This window comes from Perkinsus marinus, assembly GCF_000006405.1.
Source record: "Perkinsus marinus ATCC 50983 genomic scaffold scf_1104296948840, whole genome shotgun sequence".
NCBI classification, from domain to species: domain Eukaryota; phylum Perkinsozoa; order Perkinsida; family Perkinsidae; genus Perkinsus; species Perkinsus marinus.
The window spans coordinates 57953-67910 of NW_003210043.1; the positions used below are offsets into that span (position 1 = coordinate 57953).

At 51.3% G+C, this 9958-nt stretch overlaps 3 protein-coding genes across 3 annotated transcripts; 2 read left to right on the forward strand and 1 right to left on the reverse strand.

The window, feature by feature from the left end:
• Nucleotides 1-2130: 2130 nt before the first annotated feature.
• On the forward strand, nt 2131-4233 carry Pmar_PMAR007774 (hypothetical protein; the record flags this gene model as incomplete). The annotated part of the gene is made up of 15 exons (XM_002778525.1): nt 2131-2217; nt 2276-2341; nt 2385-2489; nt 2540-2602; nt 2647-2808; nt 2857-2898; nt 2944-3006; nt 3059-3097; nt 3150-3272; nt 3342-3407; nt 3452-3496; nt 3541-3609; nt 3652-3770; nt 3815-3954; nt 4000-4233. The coding sequence occupies 15 exons, from the start codon at nt 2131-2133 to the stop codon at nt 4161-4163; spliced, it is 1353 nt and encodes a 450-aa protein (XP_002778571.1). The 3' UTR covers nt 4164-4233.
• Nucleotides 4234-5083: 850 nt separating this feature from the next.
• Nucleotides 5084-7778, reverse strand: Pmar_PMAR007775 (hypothetical protein). The gene is made up of 14 exons (XM_002778526.1): nt 7653-7778; nt 7466-7520; nt 7339-7421; nt 7227-7288; nt 7053-7173; nt 6955-7006; nt 6843-6904; nt 6727-6801; nt 6494-6673; nt 6354-6443; nt 6093-6309; nt 5844-6029; nt 5679-5710; nt 5084-5635 (listed from the first exon to the last, which is right to left on the reverse strand). Exons 1-14 carry the CDS (start codon nt 7746-7748, stop codon nt 5213-5215), a joined length of 1734 nt encoding a protein of 577 aa, XP_002778572.1. The 5' UTR covers nt 7749-7778; the 3' UTR covers nt 5084-5212.
• A 592-nt stretch (nt 7779-8370) lies between these two features.
• Pmar_PMAR007776 (ADP/ATP carrier, putative) lies at nt 8371-9339 on the forward strand (the record flags this gene model as incomplete). Its single annotated transcript, XM_002778527.1, has 1 exon — nt 8371-9339. The coding sequence occupies one exon, from the start codon at nt 8371-8373 to the stop codon at nt 9337-9339; it is 969 nt and encodes a 322-aa protein (XP_002778573.1).
• Nucleotides 9340-9958: the final 619 nt, after the last annotated feature.

Here is a 9958-nt window from a genome sequence, read left to right on the forward strand (position 1 = left end):
ACGAGCATAATGAAAACCAATGACTACCTAGTGCCTGTTCAGATTTGATGTAACTATGTGGTGCAGTGCCTGAGAGCACGAACAACTGCGAAAGACTCATCGTGCTCTTTTTAAACCAGACTGATTCCGGCAGATGTATGCTTCCCCATCTTTGCAACTGAGATTGATTGCCAGAGGTCCTGTAGTACGGGATCATATCACATGGTCGAGTGTGATACATGCCCACTTCGACGAGACTCCGGACCCTTACTGAGTCATGAGTCACGATTCGCAAATGCGCAATACATAGCAGATACCTTCTTATTTCATAAAGTTCATGTCATCAACATTTTTACTGTTCGAAGGATTGAGTTGATGTCACGTTATTGGAGCCTTGCTAAGGCTCCCTATCGCTTCAGTTTAACGGTGGGATACTCCTCGTGAGAATGACACCGCTTTAACTGCCGGATCGACTCGAGACCCATTCCGCATAATAATTTCCAAATCCATTATATTTTGAAATTGACGCTTGAGTCGGATCACATTCGACCCAAGGGATGAAATTGAGTATCGACTGGAAATTCAACATCAAAGATGTTCATCGGTCATCCCTTTCCTTCCTCATCAGGCTCAACAGTACACCCAATATTCTGAAGGCTCTCACTACTTCCTACTCCGGAGTGTACGACGATATTCTCGGCACGCGATATATCTACATCAACTGTGATACGCGGCGGCTCGCCTAAAGGAAGCACCCTGTTCGTCGTTCGGTTTTCAGAGTCCGAGAAATGGGAACTTCAGATATCGTATTCCAGGGTAAGCATAACCCATGCACACAGCAGAACACCTGCCCGTGGTTTGCGTCGGTGATGGAGCATGCTGTTGTTTCTAAGATCTCACCATGTCGTCTCAATGATCACAGTTGATGGCCAGCTAGTATCGGAGATTCACCACGTGGGAACTTCTTGGGCCTTACAGAGGTATCAGCACTGCTGAATAGAGTATTAACCGCTGTGAATTCGGCAGTCAGTGGAGGTCTGTATGTTTCGGATGTGGTCCATTGCGTGGTTCCATCCTATTACGCGCTGACAGGCGTAACGTTGTAGTAGGCTCAGAGTTGCATCAGCGTTTCCCTCGAAACCTGCATCGTTGAGTTTACCAAGTTCGTTCCAAAAGTACCCTTCCCGCGTTCACTGCTCGCTCCACAAGTTGTATTCTTACATTTGCCTACTGGCATGGACTCTGGCACTCCTGCTGCGGTTAGTGCTGAGGGTGAAGGACACGAAGCCTTCGGAAACTACAGGAATCCCCGTGGGTTCTTGGAATCAGTTCTTGATGTATATTGCTGTTGTCGTTTTCCGCAGGCGATTCGACGGCGACGCTGCCAAGTCCGAAGGGATCTCCGTAAGATCAGTCGCCATAAAGCATTTCAACCACAATGGATCGTAGGGATGCCACTGGCGACACGGCCGAGAATAAACTGGAAGTTGACGATAGAAGAGTAGCATGTGATGAGGCAGCGGCCTCGCCCCCGTCTAGTCTCGATATCGACGGCTGGCGGATTGGGTAAGTCCTTGAGACCCTGTATGATTTTACATTGGGAAGCATGCTCAGTTCGAAAGGGGGTACTCCCGTAGAAGAAACTGAACAGACAGGAGAGCACGTGTGGGCATCGTACTGTCTCTCCTGTCAAGCAGTCATGTCGTCTCGGTAGTGTGCATTGCCGAGAAGATACTGAAGGAATGGTCGAGTCCAGTGAGAATGCTCTGAAGGAGGATGAAGTAAAGCAAGACGCTGTAGTCGGATACAGGAAGCGTAAAAGTAAGCTGCACCAGCTTGTAGCTACTACTGATACTACTGCCCAAGACGACGATCGCGGATTTACATCAGTGATTTCTCCCTGTAGCGCCAACAGTTTTTTGTCGGAATATGGTCGCGTTGCTTGCCAGCTCTATCTCAGGTGAATGTCTACAGATAGAGGTACCCGAGCCAGAGGAGTCCTCTAATAGTTTCGAGGAGGGGCTGTGCAGCGGAGGCAGCAAGCATAACATAGCCGAGCCATCTCTCAAGCGAAGTCGACCATTATCGGTGATTCATAAAACCGTCACTGCACCATGAAAATATTTCCTATCGCAGACCGAGGAACTCGAAATGATGGAGATTGCTCAGTACCACGCGGCGAGAGTGAGAGAGCGGTCGAGGACGGAGAGGTTTAGACGGAAGACCCTCGTGGCTAAGGTGACGATCGCCGTTAGGCTCTTCTTGGCCCCGCTTGATGGCTCGTTCGAACTCTTAGGCTGCCGACACCCCTTTAACAGCGGGTATACTGCCGTGCTCAACAATGAAACTGACGGTGCCTTTGGTGAGTTGAGATGAGTGGGAAGAAGTGGCATATCTTGTGATAGGAGCCCAAGTTGCACACGGCAGCGAGAGCTCTTGGAACCGGTTACGCTCCGAGGTCGGAGACCCCGAAGGACGTGGTCGATCAGGCTGACGGCCTGGCAGTTGCGGTGGGTGGCTCTCTCGCGGTGACTCGCAGGGGTGACGCTGACTGGGTTAGGCTGAGAGGTTCTCCAGTCGTCTCCGAGAAGCTAGCAATCCCAGATGGAGCGGCAAGCCCACCGTGAGCGTGGTATATGATGACATAGTGACTATCATACTCTGTAGGTTCCGATCTCGCCGAAACTAGCTCATATGAGGAGCCGGTCGAGACCAATGGGCACGGTGAGCCGCACACGGCAGACTGCAGCACCCGCTGCCGGTTCACTGCATAATAGCTCTCGAGGCGCTGAGACCAGCGCGGCATCGACGGATGGGCGAGACCATGAGGTGAGTCCGAACTCTGTGCGTGTCGCGGGCGTTGATTTACTCTGTCAGGGTGACAATGGGCCTCGACCGGTCGAGAGTCTTGCTGTTGAGGTGAGTGTAGTTATTGCGGCCCGCGGGGATTGTCATGGTGGTCAGACGGTGAGCTTCAGCAGTCGATTGCGGGAGAGCAGCGGAACTCGATGGACTGGCCGGCCCACAGTGAGCACGGCGCCGCCCGCCCAATGCTTATTCCATACCAACTGGTGTGTAGATTCCATCGTCCCCTCGCTTCAGTCGAGCCAAGGCATGGGTAGGTGGGGTAGGCTTCCCGCTATGACAGGCTTATCGTGGGTTGTGATCAGAGACATCCTGGGCTCAATCAGAGTGCTGTACAGTTTGAGAGGTTCACGAGGCATCCACTTGGCCCTGGTACTCCCAGCCACTCCCAAGACACGCCAAGGGTTGGTACCACACTGAGAGAGGAGGTGGGCTCTTCCGCCAAGCCTTGGGCCAATACAGATGTGGCCGAATTCCGCGACTTTTCCTCTTCTTAGGCCGAGAGGTTCACCAAAAAACTCCGTGAGAATGTAGCGAGTTGGAAGTGGGCTGGCAGGATCACTGTGCGTTGCCGAGAGTTGAAGTTTTTGAGACCGCTGCTTTTCAGGTGCCGAAGTCCCCGAATCTCAGCCACAATCGCGGCGGGTCCCGGGTGGGTGCTTCCTCACCTCTCAGCACGGCAGCTTCTGTCTTCAGGTCAACACCACTTTCTGTATGGCGGACTCTCGCGCGTTTAACAGCAGCGGACTGGAGACTTCTTTCAAGGTAGCGGTTAAGAGTGCGACGAGTTCAAGGATGTCTCCCTAGGCTCGACCGGCTCCCTCTTCAACACGGCGTCCTCACGCTGTCCCCCTCGGCCCATTGAGAGCCTCGACCAAACCCAAGAGCCCCAATTTGAGAACTCGAATTCGATCCGAGATCGCACCGTAAGATACCCCTCGCTTACATCCGATTGCAAAAAAGCATTTAGGAGCCGAATCGGAGACGACGCCGAGAACGACCGCCATAAATTCATCGCGAGGCCTGTGCCGAGACGAATCCTCGCAGAAGTTCAATTCACCGTTGATCTCGGGCCAGAGAAAGTAACGGTCCCTCAGGGCCCAGAGTTCAGTACGTTCCCGTGCAGTGACCGCCAGAACTCTCAGTGGCTTGCAGACACTCAGAAAAGATCCCTCGAGCGGAGCATGCAGAAGAGCTTCATCTCCAGCGACGAGTCTGCAGTCAGCTCTGCAAAATATAATGACATTTCTTCTATCCCCGTCACTGGAGATGAAGATGCAACCACGACGAGCGAACTATCGACGAGTCATCCGTTGTAGAGTTGATGATCATTTGCACGACGATGTATTAATTCATGCATGCGGGGATGGCAATTACCGCCATTAGGCGAATGACCGTATCGGTTTGAGAATGCAGTATTCACCACGAGATGTGTTGTGTTGAGATGAGTGGGAAAAAAGGAGGCGAGAGAGAACGTTAGTAAGTGTCGGCGCTTTCGGACATAATACAGTTTTTTTGACCGAAGTTTAGATACTCGACGTTAAGACACCACAAGTTGGTATTGAATCTGAATAAAATTCGACAGGGCTCCGTAAAACCACAAAGAGCTTCGCCATGCAGGCTTTCCGAATGTGTTTCTAAGCACTATGGTACATATCGCCGTGCATTATGATACTTCCTCAATTCTCAGCGAAAATTCACATGGAAATGCATCAAATGGACGTGGCAGCTCGTGTAGCTGCATCTCGCATGCACAATTCCCATTAAGTCGCCTTGCGTACGAAGATTGTCGGCTCAGTTCAACAGTGCGTATCACGATTTCACTTACCGCCGCAGGATCACAAGAATTTGCTATATTGAGCGAGGCGGAGTTGAAGATGCATCTAGTGAGGCCTGATCCCCTCCTCAAACTCTTGGTAGCCCACCAAAGGGAGATCTCTGCCGTTGTGTATCTCCACCAGAGTAATCCTCAACTGATTCACCGGATCACCTGATTATCTCTGAGCTTCCACACCTCATGAAACTCATGCACGTGCCGGTAGTGTCCGAGGCGGATGGTCCCAGAGTGTTCCGGTAGATTAACTACTAGTTAATAACTAGAACTCAAAAGAATGATTATGATGGGATGCCACATCATCCCGACAGCTTTGAATACCGCACGGCGGCAATAAGTGATGAACTTGACTACGACCACCATCAAGGAGAGCATCTTCATCCGAGGCGGTTATAGTCGTCATCTACAGCTCAATAATACTGATAATATCGCTAACTTCACGTAGGCACGATTGCCATAATTACTTCCATAGAATATGATGTTATACGGAACGGCAACCGCAAAAAATCAATTCCAAATGAATCAAAATGTCAACTAGGAGGCCCTTTGCATCTTGTGGGGCCGTTCAGGGTCTCCATCGGCACCATTGGAATCGGTATTGGGCATCGATCCATTTCTCGCTTCACGTCCATTGCCAGTGTCCACACCAGCTGCGGCGGCTGCAGCATTAGCAGCATCGAGCATCCCCGAGGCAGCGAGCATAGCTTGGACCACATCGCTTGCAGTATCCGTAGGAGACGGTGGCACAGCGGAAGGTTCCGACGGATGCGCTGATGGGACGACAGCCTCAGCCGACGACCGATCTTCAGGGGCCACGTGGGGGACGGTGGGACCTTCACCTGATGGCTCGGCAGGGACATTGTTATCTTCGGCCAGAACCCCAGCAGCCTGTTGGATGTATTGATTCAACAGGAGGATCTGCTCAGCCGTGCCCGTAGAGTAGTCCGAATGGGGCATCTGAAGAACCCAAATGAGGAGAAGCCCTCCTCCGGGATCTTACCTCAGCCTCAGAGTTGCACCCTGTTGGGCCGCCTGAGCAGCGAGATAGCGGCAGTTAAAGGGGGTCCCCCTCAGCAGCCGATGGGAACATCCCAGGAGGTGGTGCCGGAAGCATCATACCACCAGGCGGCATCGATTGTAATGCAAATCTGAGCACACCACTCACAGTCATCAGTGATAGCACATAGGATGATGTACCGAGTGGCTCCCGATACTGATCCCTTCGGCCTTCCTCTAGCCCTCCGGTCCCCAGCTGAACGTTCTCCCGGCATGAGACCGCCAACACATCCCTCCAAGGCCAGCGTTCTCTGATAGTCAACCTTGAGGAGCACGACCTCCTCCTCAGCTCTACCTGATATATCAACATCATGTGTAGCAGCCAGGTTCCACTCCTTATCAATACGAGTATACTCACCTTGAGCCTTCGCGACTAGGAGCCTCTGGCGGTCACTAATGGCCTCCTCCAGCGTTTGTCTTGGTGGCCCTCGAATGTTGCGTCGGTTCACCGACACTTGCGCTTGATAGCAGTTAGACTCCGGCTTGAAATACACTCCCGCGGGAAGTTTCTCATCAGGATTCAATGACTTCCGTTTGGTGCTCCGGGCCTTTGGACCACGAAGCTCGTGAACGATCTGAATATCGGCAAGTGAATCCACACGCTGTCGTACTACCCTACTCTCATTAGGTCTTCCTCAGAGGACGCGGACTCCATCTTGGCCCTATCCGAGATAGCTTCGGCAAGGGTTTGCCTGGCAGGGCCATCTATCTGAACAGAAGGATGCCATAAGACGAGAACCAGTTCGATGGAGCTCTCACCTTGGCCGTAGTGGGTTTAGGGGGTACCACTGTGCCAGGTGGAAGGACCGGAGCCGGCGGCATATGGCCGTTGAACTCCCCTCGAGTAGCCGACAAGGCTTGGGCCAGCTCTCGGTGCCTCGCTGCTGCAGCCAACGGCCCTGGTTGACGATTGGCCGCCGATATGTTGATACTGGCGATCTGCCAACATGTACGGCAATGTACCCATCACCGAGGAGCACAGCGAGCCCTACGTAGGCCTTCTTGCGCTTATGATAATAAACTCCTTTCGGCAGAAGTTGTGAGTGCAGATCCCAGCCGACGAGAACCTTCAAAGAACATGCAACATGGTGTGGTGACGGGAGGCTACCTCTTCAATGTTTCCCTCCATCTTGGCTCTCTCTAGTGTGAACTTGTCTTGTTCGGCCTCAACTGAGTCGATCGAGCAACTTGTAAGAGTCGGACGAGTACTTTCAACTTACTCTGTGATTGACGTTTGGGGCCTCGGACCTTCTTTCCGGGATACAACAATATCTACTCGAGAGAGGAGCTTCATGTGGGTTAACGACGACCGACTCACCTCTGCTTGATAGACCTTCTTCCGGCAGGTGACGATGGCCTGCCCTTGACTGAGGGCATCTTGCTGACTACGAGCTCCTGCAGAGTGGAGATGAGGAGGGGTAGTGAGACCAACTGCCGCCCTGTAATGAGATGGGCATCAACAGGCTCAACAGGCTTAGTAATGGCGACTTACCGCACTGGGAAGGGGATGGACGGATGATGGCGTACGTTCATGCCTGGGGTCGTTTGAGCGGCCTGCAGCAAACAATGGGCTTGGGGGTTGGTAACGAGTTGGGGCTACTGACCTCAGAATTGGGAGCGGCGTCGGGGATAATGGCATCATCCTCGCCGGCAGGAGGGAACATATTGGCGATGTCGATGTGGGACTCTGAGGAAAGGCGATGAATTGACGAAGGGATGGTACGAACTCACCGGTGCTTGGTCGCACTCCAACATCTACACCAACACGAACCGATTGACTGGGCGTCTGAAAAATAGACCCGATTTAGACCTATTCTGTATCCTGCTTGGTCGAGGGTAAAGATACGTCAAGGGCAACATCAACGATAGACCAAAATTTGGCACGCGACCGGTCGGCGACGTGTGCCGAGCTTCTTACCACCGGAGCTTGTCGATGATGATCATTCTGCTCCGACGTGACATCATCAGGATGAGGTATGTGTACGGCCGAGGCCGAGGCATATGATGGGTCCATCGCAACACGAATTGGCGAGCGAAAGGCACTAAAAGGGCGTGCGGCGATAATTTGGCGCTCAACCAACCACACACTGCACGCGCACGCAACTTTGATCGATTGTTTTTCGTGCAATTTACGTGCACTTTGTAGTTGCACTACGGTGTGCTATTGGTGTGGTATAGCTGCTGATATTTATGAGGTGGTTGCTACCAATCTGGAGCCACAGTACTCGAGGGCTTTGACGGGCATGATGAAGGAAAATTCACCAACTCGGCTCCTAGGAGACCGAACAGGAAACTTGAAAATGACCTGGCGGCTGCAGTGTATATCGATAGTATAGCGATTCTCTTTCCTCGTAAGACCTCTGAGGGCCCGAGGGTAAACAAAGTATAGAGTTATGTTAAGAGCGTTCGAATATGCGTCAATGGCGTTTATGAGCTCGCTTGTTCCTGAGCATGATATTTTTGTGAGATGTCTTAGCTTAGGAGCTAAAGTAGGATTTGTCATCAAACTGCTAGACGATAATCGTAGCGAGCTTCAGTCGAGACTGTTCCGATATGAGTATATTATCTGGATGTATTTCTAAGTCGAGTCCTTAGTTTCTCTACCTTGGTATTTTCCTTTGGCATTTCGCCTCAGTATGTCCAGCGCAGTTCAGAGCAAGCAGCAACAACACGAGAAGAGCTTCCTCCAGAAGTACCCTATCTTGGTCGACTTCATGACTGGTGGTACCTCTGCTGCTATCTCTAAGACCTTGGTGGCCCCCATAGAGCGTGTCAAGATGGTCCTCCAGACGCAAGATTCTAATCCCGACATTGTCTCTGGCAAGGTCGCCCGTTACAACGGCATTGGCGACTGCTTCATGCGATGCTGCAAAGAGCAAGGCGTGTCCAGTCTTTGGAGAGGCAACTTGACCAACGTCCTCCGTTACTTCCCCACCCAGGCATTCAACTTCGCCTTCAAGGACAGCATCAAGAGCATGTTCCCCAAGTACGATCCCCATAGCCAGTTCTGGAAGTTCCTCGCTTCCAATGTCTTCTCTGGTGCTGCTGCCGGGGCCGGTTCTCTTTGTATCGTCTATCCTCTCGATTACGCTCGTACCCGTCTTGCTGCTGATGTTGGCAAGGGATCTGATCGTGAGTTCAAGGGTCTCATCGATGTCATCACTAAGACCTGCCAGAGGACTGGTTTCTGGTCCATGTACCAGGGCTTCAGCATGTCCATTCAAGGCATCATCTTCTATCGTGGTGCCTACTTCGGTCTATATGATACCATCAAGCCCCTTGTGTTCAAGGATGAGAAGAATGCTAATGTTATTGCTAAGTTCGTTCTTGCCCAGAGTGTCACTGCTGTTTCTGGTTTGGTATCTTATCCCTTCGATACTGTCCGTCGTCGTATGATGATGATGGCCGGTCGTGGTGGTAACGCTGTGCAGTACTCTTCCAACTGGGACTGCTGGGTCAAGGTCTTCCAGGAGGAGGGTGTCCCTGGTTTCTTCAAGGGTGGTCTCTCTAACATGCTCCGTGGTGTCGGCGCTGCTTTGGTTCTTGTGTTCTATGATGAGTTCAAGAACGCTATCAACAATAAGATAGCTCAGAACAACCAGTAATCATCACTCAATAGAGCTGTTGCGTGTGCGATGATGAACTTGCTTGGTCGTTTCTGCATATTTAGCTTATAAGCAATCACAGTTGTTGTCAGTGGCCGGTTATAGCCCTTCGTTTCCCTTGGGTAATTATCATCCATCAACTGCCGTGTCGTTGCTTCTCTCTGTCGATGATGTGAATTGCTCTACTCTCTACCAGTATTGTTCCTACCATTACTGATTCGTCTATAATAATAATAATCCTATTTTTTGTTCGGTTTAGTCAATCGTGAGTTGAGTAGCATCAGCAACGGGTTTGAAAGATTATGAAGGGGAAGTGATGAAAACGGCAGAGGGTGTTTATGAGAGTAAGAATTCGATTGTGGAAGTTAAGGTCAAAAACTAAAGCCATACATCACATGGATTTCCCCTATTATATTTTGGTTGCTGCGATCAGAGCTCTTGTAAGTCGCAGATATCATAATACTGCACCACAGCGTGGGCTGACCGCTTGAATACTGATTGAGGTGATGTATGTGATTTTCGTGGTGCAGTGACGGATTCAGCGACACCGGCTAGTACTATCAACATGAATATTATATGGCGTAAATGTGACCAAATAGATCTCCGACCGTTGTGTTGG

Excerpts from the sequence above, each read along its gene's own strand:
- Pmar_PMAR007775 (XM_002778526.1), bottom strand. The coding sequence starts at position 7,748 with ATGGACCCATCATATGCCTCGGCCTCGGCCGTACACATACCTCATCCT. Across the intron at positions 7,289-7,338 it reads ACGCCGCTCCCAATTCTGAG|GCCGCTCAAACGACCCCAGG; the intron begins GTCAGTAGCCCC and ends TGTTTGCTGCAG. Across the intron at positions 6,444-6,493 it reads CTAAACCCACTACGGCCAAG|ATAGATGGCCCTGCCAGGCA; the intron begins GTGAGAGCTCCA and ends CCTTCTGTTCAG.